A 23,352-nucleotide genomic window follows, 5' to 3' on the forward strand; every position below is an offset into this window, starting at 1 on the left:
AGTCGTGCTTTCATTCTGGTATGCAGACTTTACTAATTACTTGAAAAAAATTAATGTGATGGTGATGATTCATAAGAAAACCAGGGTCTTAATATCTGGGAAGGATTGGTGTGGGTTTTCTTTCTCGGTATTTGAATATTGTGTGAGATAAAGTAATGATGATGAATTCAAAATGCCTTTCCTATAGCAAGGCATTCAACAATCTTCCTCAAATAATTTCTTAAAAGTTATTTTTAGGGTTGATACTTTTCTGTATGGAGAAAACTGGGAGAGCAAATCACTATTGGATGACTTATATGTGAGATGAAGCAGATTTTATTTGAGGTTCTGTAGGGGGATGTTTATATTTTTGTTGGATATTCCAAAAGAAAGAATGGAAACACTGTCTACAATAGCTCTGTAACACAGATAATACTGCCTACATCTGTAAATCTAAGGAATGCAGTCAGGGTTACATAAATAGGCTTGTATGCACACATGCTTTCCATCTTCTTATGTAGGGAAGTGAAGGGAAAAGCATTTTGAGGAAATCAAAACCCATAAAAGACAGACAGACAGACATGTCGAGATAAGGACAGGGAGAGATCACTCAACCAGTTACCGTCACGGGCAAAACAGACTCGACTTAGGGAAAATTAACTTAATTTATTGCCAGTCAACCAGAGTAGAGTAATGAGAAATAAAACCAAATCTCAAAAGATTTTCCCCCAACTCCTCCCTTCTTCCTGGGCACAGCTTCACTCCCAGATTCTCTACCTAGCCCTGCCAGCAGCGCAGGGGGACGGGGTCAGTTCATCACATGTTGTCTCTGCCGCTTCATCCTCTTCAGGGGCAGGACTCATCACTCTTCCCCTGTTCCAGTGTGGGGTCCCTCCCATAGGAGACAGTCCTCCATGAACTTCTCCAGCATGGGTCCCTTCCATGGGGTGCAGTCCTTCAGGAGCACACTGCTCCAGCGTGGGTCCCCTGCGGGGTCACAAGTCCTGCCAGAAAACCTGCTCCAGCGTGGGCTCCTCTCTCCACAGGGCCACGGGTTCTGCCAGGAGCCTGCTCTAGCGTGGGCTTCCCACAGGGTCACAGCCTCCTTCGGGCATCCACCTGCTCCAGCGTGGGGTCCTCCCCCAGCTGCGGGTGGATATCTGCTCCACCATGGACCTCCATGGGCTGCAGGGGGACAGCTTGCCTCACCATGGTCTTCCCTGTGGGCTGCAGGGGAATCTCTGCTCCGGCACCTGGAGCATCTCCTCCCTCTCCTTCTTTACTGACCTGGGGGTCTGAAAGGTTGTTCTTCTTAAGTATTCTCAGTCCTCTCTCTGGCTGCAGTTTCTGTGCTTGCCGCAACTTTTTTCCCCTCTTAAATCTGTTATCCCAGAGGTGCTACCACTATTGCTGATGGGTTTGGGCTTGGCCTTGGCTGGTGGCAGGTCTGTCTTGGAGCCAGCTGGCATTGGCTTTGTTGGACACAGGGGAAGCTTCTAGCAGCTTCTTACAGAAACCACCCCTGTAACCTGCGGCTACCAAAACCTTGCCACACAAACCCAATACATTGTGACAGGAGAGACCTTTTCATTTCACGTACTAGACACCAAATCAAATCCAAACAAAGCAAAAGCAACCACCCCCCACCCCCCCAGAAACGCCTAACCCATGCAAAGTGGTCTCCTCCAGAAGACTTGAGAGGCCATTCTGGTGGCTTTGCTGCAACAGAAGTTAAAGCAACACTGAGCGCTTTTTCATGTGATCTGAGCTTATTGATAATTGTGTCCTTAAAAGGTCTTGAAAGCCCTCAACAAGAACCTCTAAACAGTAGAACCTGATTAACTTCTGTCTGTAACAGAGTATCAATAATGACAGTGCATTTTGCAGTGGTTACATGAAATGGGGAAATTTGTCTTGACATAATAACGCCCTCCCCACAAGTAAAGGTGTTTTCACAAGTTTAAGAACCATGTTAAAAAGAAAAAACCTCTACCCTGTCTTACATTACAGCTGCCACTGCTTGCACTGCATTTGCTTCCATATGCAAAGTCAGACTTCCTGTTGTGCATTTTTTGCTATTACCAGAAAGTGCTCATTGGAATTAATTTATTTACAATATGAACTTAATGGAATATTTTGCACTTCTGTATTATGAAGTAACTTTTTTTGCTTTGAAACTCTGAAAGACAAGATGTCTTGTGCATGTAAGATACAGAAAGTGTCTTGTGCACTGCATAAAATTAACATTGTATCATGTAAAAGCTGGAAGGACAGCTTAGTGTGTTTAGAATAGACTTGTGTGGATATTGCATGGAAACATTATGAACCCTTGTGGTAATGGGCTGACATGATAAAGCTACTTCTTTCCCTGTATTTAGGCAGCAAGAGGTTACTATGAGCAAACGGGTGTAGGTCCTCTCCCTATTGTGCTGTTCAATGGAATGCCTTTTCAAAAAGATCAGCTGGATCCTGATGACCTAGAAACCGTGACAATGCACAAAATCCTGGAAACCACAAGCATCTTCCAGCGAGCTGTGTACCTGGTACGTGCTGAGTTCAGCTGTGACTTTAGAGAGAAATAAGATTTGGAAAAACTGACTCAAAGGTCCCTGAATATGTAATACACAAGACAATTTAACTTGCATCATTTCTTGGGTTGTTTTTTTTTTGTCATTGGTTTTTTTTTGTTTGTTGTTTTTGTTTGTTTTTTTTTTTTTTAAATTATCTAAGGCAAATCTACATGTGAAGTAACAAATATTGCTTCTTTCTTCTTTCCTTCAGGGTGAATTATCTAATGACCAGGATGTGGTTGAGTATATAATGAACCAGCCTAATGTTGTTCCAAGAATTAACTCAAGAATCTTAATGTCTGAGAGAGAGTACCTAGATCTGACAGGAACGAGTAAGGAATGCTTTTAATTGCATGAAGCCTGAAGTATCTGAGTAAAAGACTTTTGCTGTTCCAACAGAAAGCTCTAGTGGCAAAGTATTAACAGTACCCCAAGTAACGTTCTAGCCCTGGTGCTGCGGGAGATGCTATGTGCAATAGCAACACTAATGCATATGGATTTTTCAAAACAGGAATTTGTTTTGATTTTATACAAACCTTTAGGGGAATATGACTCATGAAGTTGAGAAATTAGCAATGTTAGCAAAAGCCAAGAACAGTCATATCGTGTATAAAGTAACAGCTTGTTTCTTATTTCTAACCTCCTCTGGAGCACAGATTGACAGTCATCTCTGGAATTACTTAAGATTTAGCAGAGCTTTTCATGGCTAAATGTATTAACACCCAGTGCAGTGACTCTGCAGTAGGACAGTATTGCAAAAACACTTGTACAACTAGGTTTTTTGAGTTGCTTGAAAAATAGTAACACAATGGATTTTTAAATGTATACTATTTACATAAATTAACTTCAACTAAGTGAGACTTGAACAATTCTTTCAACTGACTTCTGCACATCAAATATGCAGTGTAGTCTTTAATGTAATTTATGAGACAACAAAAATATATTCCTCAGCTTATATGTTAACAGTGGAAATGAGACATAAAAAGCAGTATCACAAGGAACAAAATGGGATGTGTGCTTAATGTTCTGGTAATAGTAGTGATTTTTTTCATTTTACATGGAATAGTTGCTTTGGCACCTAATACTTTTTCTCTTTCTCAGATAACTTTTATGTGGATGACTTTGCTCGATTTACCACATTGGATTCTAAAGACAAGACAGCTGCTGTCGCAAACAGCATGACCTACTTAACAAAGAAAGGTAACATCTGCAGTGGATTATGAACCCTAATCTAATCTTATGTGTGTTTCCAAGCATACAGTACTTAACACATGCATTGAGCCTTGTTCTGGCCTGTGGGTAATGGTGCAATCTAAGTGTTAAAAGGAAAGATTTTTTTTTTTTTTTTTCATAAGGCATGACATCTACATGGAACAAGAATGTTCCCCTCTTTAAACCCAGCCCAGCCTTCAATGAATAATGAAGTCCCACCCAACCTGCTCTTGCTGTATTGCAAATGACCACCAGAAATGCAGCAGTGTAAGCTCTGATCCTGCAGCGACACTGACTAGAAAAATACAAAAGGGGTTCTAACTCTCTGTCTCATAATTCAAAATTACTAAAAGTTACATGGATTCAGGAGAAAATTGTTATTGCCTATTATATAACACAACACCTAGCGTGGTCCGTGCTCTTTTTATTGCTCCAGTGCATGTACTGCTTTTTCATTGATAGTATTGTTTTATTACAGTTATAAAGTCTCCTGTTAGTGTTAGAACTTAGCTGTACTTCTCAATGTAAGAAATGCATGCACAGACATAATACAGAGCTTAATCAGGCCTTTGTATATCTGTTTCGGGTAGGTATCATAAATAAGCTGCTGTCATTTGAACCAATTCCTCTTGTTCCTGTCTGTCATCTTTACTAGGCTCTCACAAGTGTCCCCAGTACTATCTCCAGCCACTGCCACCTGCATGCATTGCCTTAAATGTTCCCATTGCTCCTTCTGTCTCGTATTTGCCCTTGGTTCATGCTCAGTCACTTAGATCTGAACAAGTTTCTTGTTTTCACTTTGTAAAGTATTAATTAAACCTACACCTCCGCAGGCTCATTTGAAAGTGTGCATTAATTTGCAGTCCCATGGCTTGACAGTTTTGGCTCACTGCCTCTTCTATCACTTAATATATTTAATAACTGATATCTGGTGACAGTAATGCTGTAGCACATTTATTTTCTAAAATAATAGGAAAGTTATATGTATTGCTGGCTCAGCCACAGTACTGAAATAGCACTGTCATGCTAGTTTTTAAAGAGGGAAGATAACAGAAATGGTTAACATCCAAGCCAATGGCATGGCAGTTTTTGCAAACGGTCTTCAGAATGATGCCTTCATGGTATGGTATGGAACTGGTAATATGTAGTATAATTAGTGCTGTAGCATGAAAATAAAGCATCAGTCTATTTGAGGGGAAGAAAAAGTCAAAGCTTATTCTAATAAAATTAGCACAAACTTGTTGCTTGTTGGACTTGAACTTCAGTGATTCAATTATGCCCAGTACAGTGCTGCAGCTTCTTGATACACATTGGGATTGCTATCAAATTATTAATCTCTCTCTCCTTTCCCCCTTTCCTTTCTGCTTTTTGACCAGGAATGTCTTCCAAGGAGATCTATGGTAACTTATACTTTAGCATTTCATATGTTGTTGTTCTGGGAATTTTCTGGTTCCTTTATAACATTGGTTTTAGAACCTACAGCAGGAAATTAATAAAGGTGTTTAAATGCATGTTTGCTTCAGCACTTTTTTCTCTATACAAAACTGATTTTGTGAACTAACAGCTTCCGTATGAAGAAGCGGTATGTCTGTACCCTAGTTGGAAACCATAAGTTATATATAGGTTCCTTTATAATTTCTAAATTTAAAAGGTAGCAAACAAAACAAATGAAAAAAAAATCCAGCTTAGAAACAATGATGCATGCTGTCCCACATGGGTTTTCTGAATGAGGTAAATGAAACCTAATATAATACCAATACTATTATTGTTGTCTTGCCAGACTTCACAGCTTAGCCTCATCCATAGCTTTCCTGTGTAATTTTACTACTTTGGAAATCTTTGCATGTGCATATTTTTCTTCCAAATGAGGAAAAACTCAAAGCTTTCCTTCCCTTCTCCCTCAAATTTCTCCCACCCTTTTTTTAATTGCAGATGATTCCTTTGTTAGACCAGTTACATTTTGGATTGTTGGTGATTTTGATAAACCTTCAGGGAGGCAATTGTTGTACGATGCAATTAAACATCAGGTAGGTAGTGTTTTCATTTGAGTGGGTTCACAGTGCTAATAAAGCAGTAGGTAGAGGTTTGAAAAACACAGGTTGTGTTTCTTCCTGTTGTATGATCTGGGGAGACTGGTTCTCTCTGCAGGGTCTCTAATTTCCAGCTTCACTCTTATCTGTAAGGGCTGGAACATCACTTACCTTGTACTAGGACAGAATCCCCTCTTGGCACTATCTGATACAATAAAGAAAAGATGTTCTTTTAAGCCCAGGGGTCTAAATTGAAGATGTCTGTGTTTTGATTTGGAAATGAACATGAGCATTGCTCTCTGCTCAGTCTCATTTGTTCTGGGAAGATAACTGAATCATAAAAATGGATAGCTTACTCCTAAATTACTGTTTTGCCAGACCTCTGAGTGATGGCTGTGGTCCTCTATCCTTATATAGGACAGTATTATTTAGAAGATTCCTGTCACAGTGGTGCCTATATGTAAACGAAATACTGGATGTTAAATTAGTTCATTCATCCTTTTAACCTTGTGCTGTTATTTACCTAATTTGGAATCTGGTTTTCTGGTTAAGAAATACAAAGCTTTTGCTATATTGTTTATTACAATAGACTTACTCTTCTCATTTAACACACATTGTGAAATGTAGAACTTTGCTAATTCATGTTTTGTTAAACACAGAAATCCAGCAATAATGTTCGAATTAGCATGATTAATAATCCTGGTGAAGATCCAAATAGCCAGAATACACTTGTCGCTAAAGCCATATGGGCAGCTCTACAGACACAAACATCAAATAATGCCAAGAACTTCATCACCAAAATGGCAAAAGAAGAAATAGCAAAGGCACTAGAGGCAGGAGCCAACATCTTAGAATTTGCTGTTGGGGTAAGTGTGTTTGTTGGCATTTACAAAGGTAGGGTACTTCGCTTTTCTTCTAATGAATTTTTTAGTGTAGTATGTTCATATGCAAAAGAGGCAGTAACAGTGGAGAGTAACACTGTTGCTTTTGCTGTTGGTTCTTTTTTTTTCTCTGAAAGGTAAACTTACCTAAATATAACAGTCCATCTGAAAACAAAGTAAATCCTCATACACATCAAAGCTACATAACTTTGAAAGGTCAAAAGGAATGCAGATTCAGGGATCTATTTGAGTGAGTCAGTTGTTTCTTGGGGGGGTAAGAAAGAACTACAATCTTTTTAAAAAGCTGAGAAAAAAAATTACATTTCTCAAAGTAGGCTTAAAAAAAGGCAAGAATCACTTAAGAACAGAAGAATGGAACAACTGGTCTAAGCAGCAACAATTACTAGGGCTGTGGCCCTTCACATCAGAAGTTGGGATAATGTTTGAAGGTGACAGGCAAGAACTAGGTTTAAGACCACACAAAGAGAAGGGGCCTGGGGATAAATTCTGGCAAGATATAAAGATGTTCTTGAATGGAAACAAAAAAGGTGCATTTAAAAAAGGTGTGCAGGCACATACTTTTCTTCCCATTTCAATGTCAAGTATTCTTTTCTTTCAGGGTATGGATATCAATATTTTCAAGGAAGCCTTTGAATCTCCCAAGGTGGATTTTATTCTGTCCCATGCTATATATTGCAGAGATGTTCTAAAGCTGAAGAAGGGGCAGAGGGCTGTGATCAGCAATGGAAGGGTGAGATCAATCAGCAGACAGTAAAAGAGATACTCCACATGTAGGAAAGCAGCAGACCTTGAGCAGTAGAGTCTAGGGATCATACACAAGAGTCTCAGCCTTCTTTTAGGACCGCTTCCAGTTTGATTTATTCAGACCTGTATGACCTTTCTTTGTACTGTGTGCAGTTAGTTGTTGATGTTTTGTACGAATTCAGATCTCTCAATAACAGAGTTGCTTTCATGTTGGCAGTGAATTAGTCCAGGGGTGGAAAGGGGTGATAAATTTGAAAGACCGTGCTGCTTCAGTTCACTGGGCAAAATGCTGCTGTATCTGGCCCTGACCAAGGTGCCTTGGCCTCCTCCACCAGCTCTTTTCACGATAGCCACTTAAATTAGGCAAATGATGTTACAATAGTATTTCGCTGCAAATAATGAAGCCAGCTGTGTACAGCATTAAGTTTTCTTTTGTCATCTGCTTCCTAGTTAGGGAAAAAACCCACAAGTTCCAGTGGTTACTGTATACTTTAATGGGTTAAAAATTTGAAGTGATGAGTTGTGATATTTTATTTTTCTCATTAGCAAAAATAGCAAGAATTGTCTAGGTAGCTTTTAGGCTTCTGAAGGCTAGAGGAGTGAGATTTGCTGGAGTCTTCCTGGACTACTGGAATTGGTCTGGTATTCTGCTGCCCCTTCAAGATGTAATATTGCATGTATATGCCTGACTTTTGCAAACCAAGCACTCAGTGAAAATTGTAAGCATGCATTTTATGCCTTAGTCTGAGAGTCTTGGCTCTAAATAGCTAGATTTATCTGTTAAACTCTGCTGCCATTGACATTAATACCAGCCTGAACAGTTGACACCCACCAAGACTGGGCTGGAGTATTTATTTAATACATCTTTGAATTTTATTTCAGCGTAGCCTTTACCTAATAATGTTGATCCTGGTTTTTTTGTAGATTATTGGCCCATTAGAGGACAGTGAGATGTTCAATCAGGATGATTTTCATCTCCTTGAGAATATCATACTAAAGACATCAGGACAGAAAATCAAATCTCAGATTCAGCAGCTGGGATTCGAAGAAGATCTGTAAGTAAATGTGAAGAGGTTTAAAAAAAAGCAGTGGTACTCTGATAATGTGACTTTCTGCAACCTGGAGAAAGCTTTATCAAGTACACTCTGGGTAGGTGCTATAAACAAACATGCATGTGTTCGTATGGTCAAGGCTCAGCTGTTTAGAGGGGCAAGCGAGAAAGGAAAAAGCTGTAAATTATCTTTATTGGGTTTTAAGTGCTTTAGTGGCTTTTTAGTAGTTCACAATCTCCTGGAGGCATAGAGCTATAACTGTATCCCTCAGGAGGCAGTTCTGAGAGTACTGGCAACCCCTACTATGGTACTATGCTCAGAGTTCATCGTTCTTGATTTGTTATCTATACCTACTAGCAGCCTGCCATGGCTGGTCTGTTACCTTGTAACGCAAGTTGGAGGAGTTGTGTTGGCTGGAGCCTCACTGACAAGCAGCAAGAAACTGGGCAAGTGCTCAAGTCTGTAAGAATTTACTGTAGAACCGTTCAAGTGAACATGAAGCAGTAAATGTATAGGTACTCACTGAGATAGTCCCTGGATCACAGCAGCATGGGCAGCAACAGCCTGCTGTGTTATCTGAGGAGTTCAGGAAGTGGTTTCTTGGATTGGGGGCAGGGAGGGATATACAGGTGGACTGAAAAAATAAAGAAAGAGGGCTGGCTAAATTTATTGCTGTGTTCAGCTAGATGATGTTTCATTCAAGGCGTAGTTAACTGTGGTTGGTGACAGCTTTTTACTAACAGAGATGTCTGTATGCAGAGAAGAGTTGTTTGCTGCTGTGGGATGTGTTACAAAGCGGTATAAATTGCTGCACATTATTACATTTGTTCTTGAAAATGCTTTCTGCACCTTTCTGCTCCTCTAAATGGAAGAGAAGCCTAACTTTTCATTAATACTAAGGCCTTCAGACTTGGTGTGGGTTTTCCCCCAGCGAAATCTTACCTGACATGCTGTTTTAAACCATTTACCTCCAATATGTCAGGGTTTCATAACTGATATGTATGATTACTGCAGTATTGATTTAAAAGCAGAAAGAAGGGAAGAAAATGAGACACTGGAGTATGCTTTCTGTTTGCAGTTCAGTTAAGTGCTGCTCAGCCTATCAATATAAAAATTATTCTAGTAATATATTTCATTGTCAGTGCTATGGAATCATGTAAACTGCTTTTAACTTTTTAAAGAGAATCAATAGGAAAAGATGTAGAGATAAGAAAGTGAAAATCATAGTTCTAGATAATTATTGCAAAAAGCATAGAAGTGAGCTAATCAACAGAAAGTCATATTCAGGTTCAAAAGAACTGAAGTCCATAGGCATGTGTTTGTGTGTTGGAGCTCATAGCTAAGAAGATATTTTCTCCCATATTTAGCATTACATTTTTCTGTGTGAGGTCTTTTGTGCAGAAATCTTGTGTGATTCTGAATCGCAGGAGGACAGGTTTTAACAGCATTCCAAACACTTTTGCATCCATTGCTGTGTTGGGAATTAAAAGAGAAATAAGGGTGATAGGGTGGAGGAAGAGGGCATAGTTTGAACATATGCTAGTTTTGGACAGAGCCGTCATTTTTTGGTTTGAATGCTGCCAGTTTTTCGAAAGCTTTTGAAATTATCTGCTGCATTGGAAAACGCTGTAGAACTTGGCAGACTTCACCAGGCTTGTGGGTTTGGTATGAACAATTTAAACAGCTGTCACTATAAATCTATGAGACTTACTTAATTCAGGAAAAGCTGACAGACCTTTAAGTTACAATATTGCTTCTTGGCAAAGCTATGATGTACAAATCAATTTTCACTGAACTTTCAAGAGGTTTTACATTTTCAAGATTAAATATATCCTTAAAATAATAGACTGAAAGTTTATGGGAATAATAAAAAGGAAGAATTTGTCAGAGGTAATTTTCTTTTAATGATAGGAGCCCTCTCTCTCAAAAGTTTCTCCATATACGGGGTTGCTTCCTAGTTCTTAGAGTTGCAGTGTAAAATGGGAAGACTGCTGTGAAACAAGGGTTTGATCTGAATGGCTTACAGGTCTAAGAGAGGTTGGTGAAGTTCAGGAATGCAGTGCCTGTAGCATGGTTAACCCCTAAATACCAGCTGTTGTGTATTTGTTACAGAGTTAAACCCTTTGGTACTCTCAGTAATAAGACTGCAACCTGATTAAATTAATGGCAGATAAACCCTTAAATATGTTTAATTCTTCAGAGCTTGTGTAGAGAGGTAGGAGTGTTAAGTTTGTGTATGTGAATTCAGTTTGTCTTCTCTTTTGTTGCTAACTGGCAGAAATGTGGTAAGTACATGCATTTTCTAAGTATCTGTAAACTTTTTTTTTTCCTTTTCAGTGCAAGTGACTTGGTAATGAAAGTGGATGCTCTTCTTTCTGCTCAACCAAAAGGAGAGGCAAGGATTGAGTATCATTTTTTTGAAGAACGATACAGGTACATGATTGCTGGCATTTGCTGAGCAATAAGCTTTTCCTTGTCTTTTAATGTTTCCATTGTTTTACGTTGCATTTAATGTGAAGTAAAAAAATAAATAATCCAAGTAGCAATAGGAAAGTCCCCAACAATTTTCAGGGCACAGTGAGAGTCCAGCAATTACTTTTATCTACCTATCTCTATACACATATATGTATGTATGTATTTTTTTCCCTATCTAGTTTCAGAAGGCATAGCATTTAGGAATTAATTAGGAAGAATGAGATGGATAGTGTTCTTCCTATGTTTCTCCACATTTGATACTTTAAAATTGTTTTTTCTTCTGTTTAGTGCAGTTAAACTGAGACCAAAAGAGGGGGAGACATACTTTGATGTTGTGGCTATTGTTGATCCTGTCACCAGAGATGCTCAAAGACTTGCTCCGCTACTTTTGGTACGTATGCAATGTTGTAATGCATTTTATGGCAGTTTCAAAAAGTTGTCTCAGTTCTGTAATTTTGGAGTGTTTGTTTTCCTCCTTGACTGGGTGGTGACCAATGGCCTTCTACTAGTGTGTCTGAGTTGCACAATATACTTACTGGGGGAAAACCTAATTACGCTATACTACATACTAACAAGATCATGCTTAGATATTGTCTAGATAGCTTTTAGTTTCACCATTCTAACAGTTTAGTTTCCAATGACTGTTCTTGAGGAAGAAAGTCTCTGCATCCCAAAAAGAATGCCTGCAATGTGAGGGAGCAGGTAACTGTTCTTCTTAAAACCACCAATTAAAAGGTGCGTTGTGGTAAAGCAAATGAGAAGGGAGGATTTGAGAATGAGCAGGTAACATGCCTCCTTGAGGTCCTGTCTATAAAAACAGTGGTCAGCTTTCCTAGTTAGCATTTTAAGGGATGTCTTTTTCTCATTACTTTAGGTTTTGAACCAATTGATAAATATGAACCTAAAAGTGTTTATGAACTGCCAGTCCAAACTTTCTGACATGCCACTGAAAAGGTAAGCAATACCATGCCAGGGTTAAAAAAGAGAGAGAGAGAAGAAAACCTGTTGGAATGTGCAAGCACAGAAACATGGTCAAATGTCCTACAGGAAGTCTCAGTAACTGCTTTGAGCTTGTGTATATAATAGCATGATTTCCCACAGATAATCTAGGAATTTGTGGATAGCATCAGGTAATTGTGCTGGTTTACAAGTTGGGTGGTTTTTATTCACTCACTCTCTCAGACACAGACAGACAGACACAGACTCTCTTAACTAACTTACTAACCTTAATGGTTGAGTCTCACACATTCTGTTTGGTCCTTCAGGATGAGAATTCTGACCTGTTCTAAGGTCAACACAACCTGGGTTGCTTTGGGAAAGCCTTGGAGACATTGGAGGTCTGGGAAAGCCAATGCTGTCAGCAAGTTCAATGAGAGTGAAATATTTGCAAAGTTTGGCAGAAGTATGTTCTAACATTTTCTTTCTGAAATTTCAGCTTTTATCGCTATGTTTTGGAGCCGGAGATTTCTTTCACAGCAGACAATAACTTTGCTCCAGGACCAATTGCTAAGTTTTTGGATATGCCCCAGTCTCCACTGTTTACTTTGAACCTAAATACTCCTGAGAGCTGGATGGTGGAATCTGTCAGAACCCCATATGATCTGGATAATATTTACTTAGAGGAGGTAAGAGAAATCAACGTGTTTCTATTACTACATTTAAATAGTGTTGTTTTTCCAGGTCTTATTTTTGTAATGGGAAAGAAATGTAGAATTTTAAAATGCTAATAAACATAAAACTGTGGATATTAACACCTTTTACATTTGCAGACCCCTAAACATTTTCCAGGAGGGATGCAGGTAAACCTAAGCTCACTGACAGTAAGATTGCTGTTCTCAGTTACTCATGGATGCCTGAACCACAGGTTTAAAAATACTGTAGGCTTGAAGCAGATTCTACAGATGCCTTGAGTGTGTAAATATAACATTTCAGAGTGTCCTGAGCTAGAAACAAAGAAACTCTTTGTTGGTCATTAAATAACTTTTTCAATTTATTAGTCTTTCAGATTAGAGCACCTTACAGCTAATGGCACAACTAAAAATAAGATTGTTATTTTTTAAACATCTTTTTAGAAATTTTGAAGTGAGATCTGAGTCCTATTCCAGTAGGTAAATTCTACTAACTTTCCCTTGCTCCAAGAAGCCACCAAGCTGGTTTTAGCTACCTGTTTGTTTTTACAGCTTTTGTTACTGGCAAACACTCTTGTGGCCCACAAAAGGATATGCAGTATCAATAAAGCAGTAAAACTGGTGCAGCAGAAATCCACTCAATTGCAGTAGGTTTAGGAGCTGACTGCTGCTAGAACAGGCCTTGAATTGGACTATTGGAATATTGATCTGGGCAGTGCTGCCCCACATACATAGGGATAAAATAAGGAGGAAAGAAAAATCCAAGGGGCTAGAGTTTAGTAGAAAAAGGACATTAAAACTGAAAGAAGAATATCTGTATGTACAAGTTGACAATTCTCACTAATCTTGAATGGAATGGATAATTCAGTACTAATTATTAACCTCTTGCTGTTAGCAGTTAACTAATAGTTTTCAGAAGATCTAGAAATAGTAGGCTAGTAAGTGGTTACAAAATGCACTACACTAACATGTTATGATAAGCACTAAAATCACATATATTAAAAGTTAGAAAACCCACGTGTGATGCAAAGTAGAAAATTTTGGACTTCAGGTTGCAACATTAAATAATAAACATTAAATGAGGCAGTCAAACAGTGTTTTCCCTTGAAATAATCCATTACTTACCTGCAGTTCTTCAAGGCCAACTGTATATTAAACCTAATGAATTTTCTATGTATAATCCAGCATATACAAAAGATGCCAGAGGGACAGCTCTGGTGGCTGCAGTCCTCTATTTATCTGCAGAATGGGTATGGCATGGGGAGTGCGAGGACAAGCTTCCCTACTGATATGCCTCAACCCTGACCTGGAGGAACCACCTCTAGGGGTGAGAGGGAAGTTCGGGCTCCAAAACCAGCCAGCACCATGCCTTGTCTGCCGAGAGAGGCCACAGCAGCCCCCAGTTGCGTGGATGACTCCTGCAGTACGGAAACCCATTGTCTGCGTGTCTAACGAGGTTGTCAAACCCTTTACAAATAGGCCTCTTGTGGTCATTACAAACGTGGGTTACTTTCTCACTGAACGTTATATTATTAGCCTCCTCTTACTTTTGCATCTCTGATATTGTTTGGGAATATGATGCTGTATAGTGGTAGAGTCTGATATTGCTAATCCTGTACTAGTTATTGTCCTGGTTTCAGCTGGGATAGACTTAATTGTCTTCCTAGTAGCTGGTATAGTGCTATGTTTTGAGTTCAGTATGTGAAGAATGTTGAGAACACTGATGTTTTCAGTTGTTGCTAAGTAGTGTTTAGACTAGAGTCAAGGATTTTTCAGCTTCTCATGCTTAGCCAGCAAGAAAGCTGGAGTGGCGTAAGAAGTTGGCACAGGACACAGCCAGGGCACCTGACCCAAACTGGCCAACGGTGTATTCCATACCATGGGACATCACATCCAGTGTAGGAACTGGGAAGTGGGGGCAGGGAATTGCTGCTCAGGGACTAGCTGGGTGTCGATTGGCGGGTGGTGAGCAATTGCACTGCGCATCATTTGTACATTCCAATCCTTTTATTACTACTGTTGTCATTTTATTAGTGTTATCATTATCATTATTAGTTTCTTCTTTTCTGTTCTATTAAACCATTTTTATCTCAACCCACGAGTTTTGCTTCTTTTCCTGATTTTCTCCCCATCCCACTAGGTGGGGGGGGATTGAGTGAGTGGCTGTGTGGTGCTTAGTTGCTGGCTGGGGTTAAACCACAACAGTTGTTCAGAAATCAAGGAAATTGGGTGGTGGTTGTTGTGTGGTTTGTTTTTTATTTGCTTTGTTTCGTTGGCTTTAGAGTTTTTTTGCTTTTCATCTCTTAACCTAACTGTAAAGCCATAAATGAACCACTAAATGGCTGATACTACTACACATTTCAAGCCTCCGATTCCCACACCGCCCCTTAGACTAATTGAAAGCCTGACAGAGAAGGGGATTAAATGCTTCAGGCATTCTGAGTACCATCCTGAGCCTCCAAATAAATAGTAGCTTTACTGTTGCAGGTGCACAATTTCCAATTCCTAATGTGCATTCTGTTGGCGCTGTAGAAATTAAACTGTCATTTTGGATGTGCAATGAGAGAAGATGCTTTATGAGATTAGACTAATATTTTGCTTAGGTAGTGTCCTCAGGCTAGATCTGAATTTAGCCTGGAAGGGAGCCAGGTTTTGGGGGGTTTGCGGTTATTGTTGTTTTGTTTTTTTTTTTTCTTTTCTCTTTTTTCTTGGCACTCTTGTTCCATGTAGAAAAAAGGAATTGGTATTTCTGACAGTACCCTAGCACACTGTAAGAGTAATGCAAAGCAAAACGAAATGTTTATTTTGGATGATAAATATTCAATGAGACTAGCTTTAAACAGATTTAGATTCAAAGTTCTGGAGCCCATCGTATACTTTTTATGAGATGCCAGACCAATCACTTACTTGATTACATTCTCCAGTCAATGTTAGAAAGAGTAATAATTGTAAATTAGGGCAACAGTCCTCCCCTTTTCTTATCCTAGCATCTTACCAGTTGGGATTAAAATCTTGGTCAGGGCCACTCTTAACAATATGTGTGTGAAGTTTGTCACTCGAAGGAGCTGAGCTCTTTGAGGCTTTCTAGGTTATTTGTTTAATAAAATTACTCTGGTAAAATTAAGTGTTGTTTAATTACTATGGCTATTTTAGAGAGTAACTGAATCACTAAAAATTTGCACTTTAGAGCTAGTGCTGAATTCAGCAGTATCATCTCCTTACAGGTGGATAATGTTGTAGCTGCAGAATATGAACTGGAGTATCTGCTTCTGGAAGGACACTGCTATGATATTACTACTGGACAGCCGCCTCGGGGTCTCCAGTTTACACTGGGAACTTCAACCAGTCCTGTCATCGTTGATACCATTGTTATGGCCAACTTGGTAAGCATTCAATTGAAATTGGCAACAAATAACTGGTCCTCCAGTCAGCACAATCACTTGCATAAACCATTGAGTATTTTCTAGTATGTGGGTTATGGATATGTGGCGTTACTTACACTCCACAGTTGCTTGCAAATACATTAGAACCACATCACTCCTAACATTGATGTCTGAAGCCTTGCAGTGTACTTACTTGTCTCTTAGCTTTTCAAGATGTACTCTTTTCCCTTCAGCTTGCTGAAAAGGGTCTTCTGGAATATCTTAAAATGATGCCAATAGTCTTAAGCAGGGAAGGTCAGACAGTTCTGTTTTTTTTTCTAGACAGGGTACTCTTTAGTCCATCCACTCTGGTACTGTAAGGTGGACAGTTGTCTTGTTTTAGGACCCATTTCTTCAGGAGATCTGTGGAACAAATGGAGAGAGTCAGCACGAATAGTCAACATTCTAGAAAATAAAGGAAGTGACAAAGAACGGGAATTGCTTAATTTAGTTCAGTAAAGGTGACAGAAATCCAGAAATTGTTCTCTGCAGCTGCCTTTATAAGGTAGCTGCATAAGGGATCAGTCTGTTTTCATGAAATTATAGCAAGGGAAGTTAGTCACTGGAATATTTTCTTGATGTGTAACGTTAGTGAAAAACTGGAGTAAATTGCTTTTTGTGGGTTTTTTGGATTCTTTAAAAGTATTTAAAAAAAAAACCAAGGAAAAAATATTCACTAGTGCTAAATATTTATTTTAAAATTCTTACCCCCACTTTCTATTTGTCTGCACCTTTTCTTAGCCAAAGTATATCCTGTAATGATGTAATATTTCTTATTGTAGAAAGGAAGATGACCTTTATTTTATGTGTGTTTATGTTAGGGAGTAAAGCTTAATGTCTTGGAGGTGTCTTTTTTTCTAATTAGTTAAACCAAAGTGCATGTACCACGGTGTACAATGCTGTATCTAGGAATCTTCTTCCTCAACTCAGTGTCTGTAACTGTGAAGGGGTATGAAGAGACCAGCAACATGCCTAGTGTTGGGTTTTTTTGTTTGGTGGGTTTTTTTGGTTGGTTGTTTGTTTTAAAGCAGAGTGGTTCACATACAGAATTGCATGCATTTGAGGTCACAGGACAAAACTGGATGGGACCCTGAGGCATCACTAGAAATGTTTGTATCTTCTATAGGTGTAATAATCTAAAACACAGAAGAAAATACTCAGATCTGGAACCTGAAACTTCAACAAGACTTGTATACAATATTTGAATTTCACATTGTAATTTTTTTAAGTTCTGTAGAAGAGGTATCTTGTAACATATACGTTATGTTACTATTTCCTGCTGTAGATGAAATACCAGTCTGTAGAGCTTCAGTATTTATTTAGTTTTTGTTTTGTAGGCAGACCTTTTGTGCACTGCTGTGTAGTTATCAACTAGTGTTTTGAAATTCACCCACTCCTTCATGAAGGCAAGCTTTTGCAGAAAAGAACTTCAGGATTGCACTGTTCCCATCAGGACACCCTGAAGACTTTCTCTCATCTAACAAATAATGCTAGACCTTTTCATACTCCTGTCTCTTATGGAAAAAACAACAATTTTGAATGGAACTTCTGTGTTTTTTCTCCTGTTCTCTGGGGTTTCAGGCCTGGCTTACAAATAACTGTTTTCAGATATAAAACAGTGGGTCAAAATACATGACTTAAACTTGGGTTTTTACATTTGCATTTTCTGGAAACTGACAAATATTCTTTTCGCTTTACAGGGTTACTTCCAGTTAAAAGCCAACCCTGGTGCATGGACTCTAAGACTAAGAAAGGGCAGATCTGAGGATATCTACAGAATCTACAGGTAGGACAGCATTAGAAATACTTTAATCTTTTTCTTGTGAAATTTTTGAACTAGGTAGGCTTTCTAATATGTGAATTGAACAGCAAATTACATTTCATACTGAAAATAAGTTGTGAGATGAAATAAATTCATTCATTTAAAAAAAAAACAGTAAGTGCGTGTTCAGATATGTGTATTTGTTACTTTGTCGCATGTCTCAAACCTCTTTTACAGCTAAGGCTTAATACCATGTAAAAAAAAGTGTAGAAGAAATAAAGAACATGTGTCTGCTTTGTAGTAAAGGTCATCATTTTACTGTATTTTCAGCCATGATGGCACAGACTCTCCACCTGAAGCTAACGAAGTTATTGTTGTTCTCAACAACTTCAAGAGCAAAATTATTAAAGTGAAGGTGAGTTTAAAAACTAGAGTTGCTCTTAAAAAAGACCATTTGACCAATAGAAGGGAAGAAACTTTGATTAAGGTCTGATGATCCCTTCCTACAAGCATATATTTGAGGCAATTTGCACAAAGTTCACATCACAGTATCAATAATAGAGAAAATTATCTGTAGACTTGGTTTTGGTTTTTTTTGACACAGGAGAGAATAACATGTACTGCTGTTCCTTTTGTATGCCCATGAGAAACAGTTATGTTTACATTTTACTGACTCAGTTGTGCTTGTGACTTCAGAAAAAAACAGTCAGTTTTGTATGTCCTATATAAGTCTAGTAATAAACATTCAGTGTATCCATTGAGCCAGTATTTTATCTGTTACAGATAAATTTTACTCATCTGGCAATACATTTTCTGTCAATCTGATGCGGAGTACGTGAGAATACATTTTAAAATAAAAAAAAAAAAAAGGTAAATTAGTAATCTGTCTCTTAGGGTTGCCTGTCAGGTAACGATAAGCTGAAAAGTTTAAGGAGGACAACTGATAGATAAGTGATGATTGTATCACATCCGGTTCACGCTTCCTCACATGATGTACTTGTGCTAGAGTAATTCTGGGATGTTCTGATCTGCTGCCTTGTCTGTGTGTCTGCTTTGGACACTCAGTGGCCAATAATATCTTTTAGAAACAGAAAGTGGTGGAGGTGATGTGTTGCATTTGCGGGGGGGGGGGCGGTGTTGTATGGTTTCGAGGGTTTTTCTTTGCCAGTCTCCATTGTCAAGGATGGTCACTAAACACCTCTTAGCAAAGCATTTTAACCATTTAGACTAGCATGCCTTTGGTGTCTGAAAACAGCTTTGGAATCTGTTCTGAAAATGTCAGTTTGCTCCTGAGCTGTTTCTTCAGACAGCTCAGGTTATCTGTCAGCTCACTGGACGTAATTCAAATGGATACAAACAGAGAGCCACTGTCAAAATAACACTCCACATCTGTTTGCCCAATATGTGGTTCCACTCACTAAAGCAATGTTATGCTTTACAGGTTCAGAAAAAACTAGATATGATGAATGAGGATCTACTAAGTGATGGTACCAGTGAGAATGAATCTGGATTTTGGGAATCTCTCAAATGGTAAAACTAATTCAATAATAACCTGCAAGTCTCTTGAAAATGGAAAACTATTTGATGATACAGCTATGTCTGTGATATTCCACAGCTATATATTAAGACTGCTTGAATTTAGGGCTATCTTTCATAGGACCCCTCTGTTTCTAGAGAACTGGGCTACTGCTTTGCACCTGCTTACCTTCCCTTACCCCCGCTGCTGCTTGGGAGCCTGAAAACATTGTTCATTTCCAGGAGCTGCATCTCAGCCAGAAATCTTTCAATTGAATAGGTGTTCATATATAAGCTATTGGGTCTTCCATGTCTGTGTCTGCAGCACTCTGCCTTGTGGGGGATACCCTGACCAGTGTGTGTGGGGGACGACACCAAACCCCACAGCCGTACTATGTTAAACCAACACTGCAGCAATTTATAATCTATTGCACTCTTTCCTATACAGCTGGCCCTTACTGTCTTGTCCTTTATATAAACACATTTGTCCTTTCAGGGGATTCACAGGAGGACAAAAGAATGAAGATGTGAAACAGGATAGAGATGATGTACTAAATATATTCTCTGTGGCTTCAGGACACCTATATGAAAGATTCCTACGGTTAGTTCAGAATTTATAATCTGGGGGTCTCAAAATGGTAATGTGCCCTGCTTTCCACAAGGAAAAAAGGTTAGAATTTGCAAGAATATATTAAATCCCTTTTTCAGTAGCTCAGGAGTCCTCTAGGTTTTGCATCTACTGTATTATAGGAACTTTTGTCTGCAAAACATTCATATGTTCAAAATAGACTTAGTTTAATAGATGGTATGTTGATGTCCTAAATTTTCTCACTACAATATAACCAAATACAAATGTATTGTTAACAAATTATAGCATAAGTCGCAGTTGCTTTGGAAAAGAATCTGAACTGTTCTCAAAGGACTGTGAAAGCCAACAGGTTGTATATTCTCTGACTAGTTAAAATATATAGATTTTGGGGGGTTTAGTAATTTCATAGATAAAACTAAGCAATTTGCAGTAGGCTGAAGCTACCTACTTTTTCTTCATGTGTGAAGATCACTTACCTGACACAACTGCAGTTAGTCTAATAATGTAGAACAGCAATTTGTAACCTGTTACGCAGCTGATCTCTAGTGAGTGGCAGTTGTTCCTGTAAATGCTTTATTTTTTTTCTTTTGATAGCATAATGATGTTGTCTGTGCTGAAACATACTAAGACGCCTTTAAAGTTTTGGTTTCTGAAGAACTACTTATCACCTACATTCAAGGTTTGTTACTAATTAGAAATTTATTCTATGGTGGGGAAAAGGTTGCAACTTGTACATCATACTGTTGTGTAAACATATGTACAGTTCCCTGTCTGTATACCTTCTATTTTGACAAAGCATCAAGTTGGTATAAGCTGGTGGTTCTCCCTAGAAAACTTTGAGAAATAACAGACAGGTTGACAGTGGACTTATGCTGAAGGTAAATATTTAAGAGAACAGCACATACTAGGAAAATCGTACTTGAAAGAATCTGAACTTTTTTTTTGTGACTCGCATGATAAAGGTGTAGATTTTAAGATGCAATTCAGGGCTGTAAATTTACATCTAATACATCAAGGTTGAGAGATTATAGGAAAAAAACTACCGGAGAAACAATGCCTATGACTAGGTATGGAGAGAGCTTCATAAGAGGAGACATTAAAACCATGTTTCAGACATGACTAGAGTTACAGGAGCAGTGCGTGGTAAAGAGTGAAATGGGCCCTAGATGAGTGTACCTGGAAATACTTATCAATTATATGTGATTGTAGTGGATTAACCCCAGCCAGCAACTAAGCACCATGCAGCCACTCACTCATTCCCCACCCCCGCAGTGGGATGGGGGAGAGAATCAGAAAAAAAAAAAAGTAAAACTTGCGGGCTGAGATAAGAATGGTTTAATACAACAGAAAAGAAGAAACTAATAATGGTAATAATAACAATAATAAAATGACAATAATAATAGTTGAAAAAGGATTGGAATATACAAGTGATGCACAATGCAGTTGCTCACCACCTGCCGACCAATGCCCAGTTAGTTCCTGAGCCGTGATTTCCCCCAGGCCAACTCCCTCCAGTTTATATATTGGGCATGACATCACGTGATAAGGAATGTCCCTTTAGCCAGTTTGGGTCAGCTGCCCTGGCTGTTTTCCGTCCCAACTTCTTGTGACCCTCCAGCCTTCTCGCTGGCTGGGCAGGAGAAGCTGAAAAATCCTTGACTTTAGTCTAAACATTACTTAGCAACAACTGAAAACATCTGTCTTATGAACATTCTTCTCATACTGAACTCAAAACATAACACTATACCAGCTACTAGGAAGACAATTAACTCCCAGCTGAAACCAGGACAGTGATACATCATAAACCAGCAAGATTCAAAACAGAACCCAGAGGTAGATGGATGTCAAAATGTTCAGGAATTTGCAACTTTTAACATTTAACATTCAGAAGTAGCATTTCTTAGAGAATCTTGCCCTTTCAGCATGAGCATGAGGGGAAATAATTGGCTGTCCCCCCATTGCTGCAAACGTGGGTTGTGCTGTGACTCTGCTGTTGTCAGGCATTGTTTGGGGTCATGCAACAATATGCTTTCCCCCTCCCTTCCTAATGGCTGTGTTGTACCAGCATCCCTTGGCTAAACCTGTACTCTCCCAGTGTCAGAGGAAGCCTTGCAGATGAGAATGTCAACTGATTTGACAGTGGGCCAAGTTGTTCTAGTAAAAAACTTCTCCCAATTCTTTTCTGTCATTTTATTATTCCCGTTTACACTGCTTTGTACAGCCTTAAATAATAATTCTCCCATCTGCAAAATTTTATGATTTGAGTAATGCATTCTTTTAAACTGATCTCTGGATCACTATAAAATGGCTCATAAGTAATTGTGTGGGGAAAAATGCCAAAATATTGAGTTGTCTTATGATAGTTGGCTTTACAATTTGTACTGATAGTTCAGTTCGGGGTTATGTCTTTGAAGTAAAAATGAAACTGTAGTTATTCTTTGCAGTATTTCACTTTCTAATGTCCTATGCCTGATTTATAGGACTGAAGTCTATCTCTTATAATGCACTTTTTGTTTTCCTGCAGAGGAACAAAGAACTGAGATAAGCTACTTTTTTCCCCCTCTCCCTCTGCAGGAGTTCATCCCATACATGGCAGAGAAGTATAATTTCCAGTATGAGCTTGTCCAGTATAAATGGCCACGCTGGCTTCATCAGCAAACAGAGAAACAGCGTATCATCTGGGGTTACAAGATCCTCTTTCTAGATGTGCTTTTCCCATTAGCTGTTGATAAAATCCTGTTTGTGGATGCCGATCAGGTAACACAGAGGTTGGAACTACTTGATCTTTTCCCTTTTTCTTTTTCTTTTTTTCTTTTCTCTAAGAATAATATGTTCTTGAATACAATTTCTGTATTATTGGAAAGGTTGCAAGTTTGAGCTCTTCGCAGGCATGACTGAAGGCTGATTCTGTAACTGTAGCATGCTTCAGTGACTGCTGTTTTTTCTGCCTGTTCCCACAAAGATTGGTTTTGTTAGCCTGTCTTTTTACTTTTGTCTGGTTCCTCGTTCACTCACTGTGATTCCAGCTAGTTTGCCAAATAGATTCTTGTTTTACCCTTCCATTTTTCCAGTTCTATCTGTTTTCCCAGCCTGCAGATCACTTACCACATACAGTATTTTCCTAAGTCACCAAACATCCTGCCCTCCCACCTCCCTGCTTTTAACTTGGCCAGATCTGATTGGCTTTCAGAGGAGCGAGAAGGCAAATCCCTTGTGCATGAAGCCATGTCCTGCTGCAAAGCAAACAATGTCTATAAGGCTTTGTATGTGCTTACTGCCAGCACGGTTTGAAAGTACAGGATATATGTGCAGTGAGAACTGCCAAAAATACTCCTTCAAAAACACATATGAAACTGAGAAATACAGATTATCAACACGTAAATATAAAATGCTTTAGGTGTTTTAGCATATGTACAGTATGATCCCATGTCAGTTAAAACCATTACAACTTAAGCTGAAGTATCACCTAGGA

At 38.8% G+C, this 23,352-nt stretch overlaps 1 protein-coding gene across 3 annotated transcripts in view; it reads left to right on the forward strand.

Moving 5' to 3' along the window:
* The window catches only part of UGGT1 (UDP-glucose glycoprotein glucosyltransferase 1), a 49,738-nt gene that overhangs the window by 21,276 nt on the left and 5,110 nt on the right, over positions 1–23,352 (forward strand). For 2 of the 3 annotated variants that reach the window (XM_069791961.1, XM_069791963.1), the window contains 19 exons: positions 2,358–2,522; positions 2,761–2,881; positions 3,651–3,749; positions 5,138–5,161; positions 5,694–5,788; positions 6,451–6,657; positions 7,292–7,423; positions 8,362–8,492; positions 10,827–10,922; positions 11,253–11,355; positions 11,839–11,918; positions 12,400–12,589; positions 15,817–15,975; positions 17,715–17,800; positions 18,107–18,191; positions 19,218–19,306; positions 19,788–19,892; positions 20,475–20,559; positions 22,455–22,637. In XM_069791961.1, the coding sequence (XP_069648062.1) occupies positions 2,358–2,522; positions 2,761–2,881; positions 3,651–3,749; positions 5,138–5,161; positions 5,694–5,788; positions 6,451–6,657; positions 7,292–7,423; positions 8,362–8,492; positions 10,827–10,922; positions 11,253–11,355; positions 11,839–11,918; positions 12,400–12,589; positions 15,817–15,975; positions 17,715–17,800; positions 18,107–18,191; positions 19,218–19,306; positions 19,788–19,892; positions 20,475–20,559; positions 22,455–22,637 (2,235 nt within the window). The remainder of the gene's footprint in view (positions 1–2,357; positions 2,523–2,760; positions 2,882–3,650; positions 3,750–5,137; positions 5,162–5,693; positions 5,789–6,450; positions 6,658–7,291; positions 7,424–8,361; positions 8,493–10,826; positions 10,923–11,252; positions 11,356–11,838; positions 11,919–12,399; positions 12,590–15,816; positions 15,976–17,714; positions 17,801–18,106; positions 18,192–19,217; positions 19,307–19,787; positions 19,893–20,474; positions 20,560–22,454; positions 22,638–23,352) is intronic. The other variant, XM_069791962.1, reaches the window with a different exon arrangement.

The sequence above is a fragment of the Haliaeetus albicilla genome, chromosome 9 (genome assembly GCF_947461875.1).
Source record: "Haliaeetus albicilla chromosome 9, bHalAlb1.1, whole genome shotgun sequence".
In the NCBI taxonomy this organism is placed as follows: Eukaryota; Metazoa; Chordata; class Aves; order Accipitriformes; family Accipitridae; genus Haliaeetus; species Haliaeetus albicilla.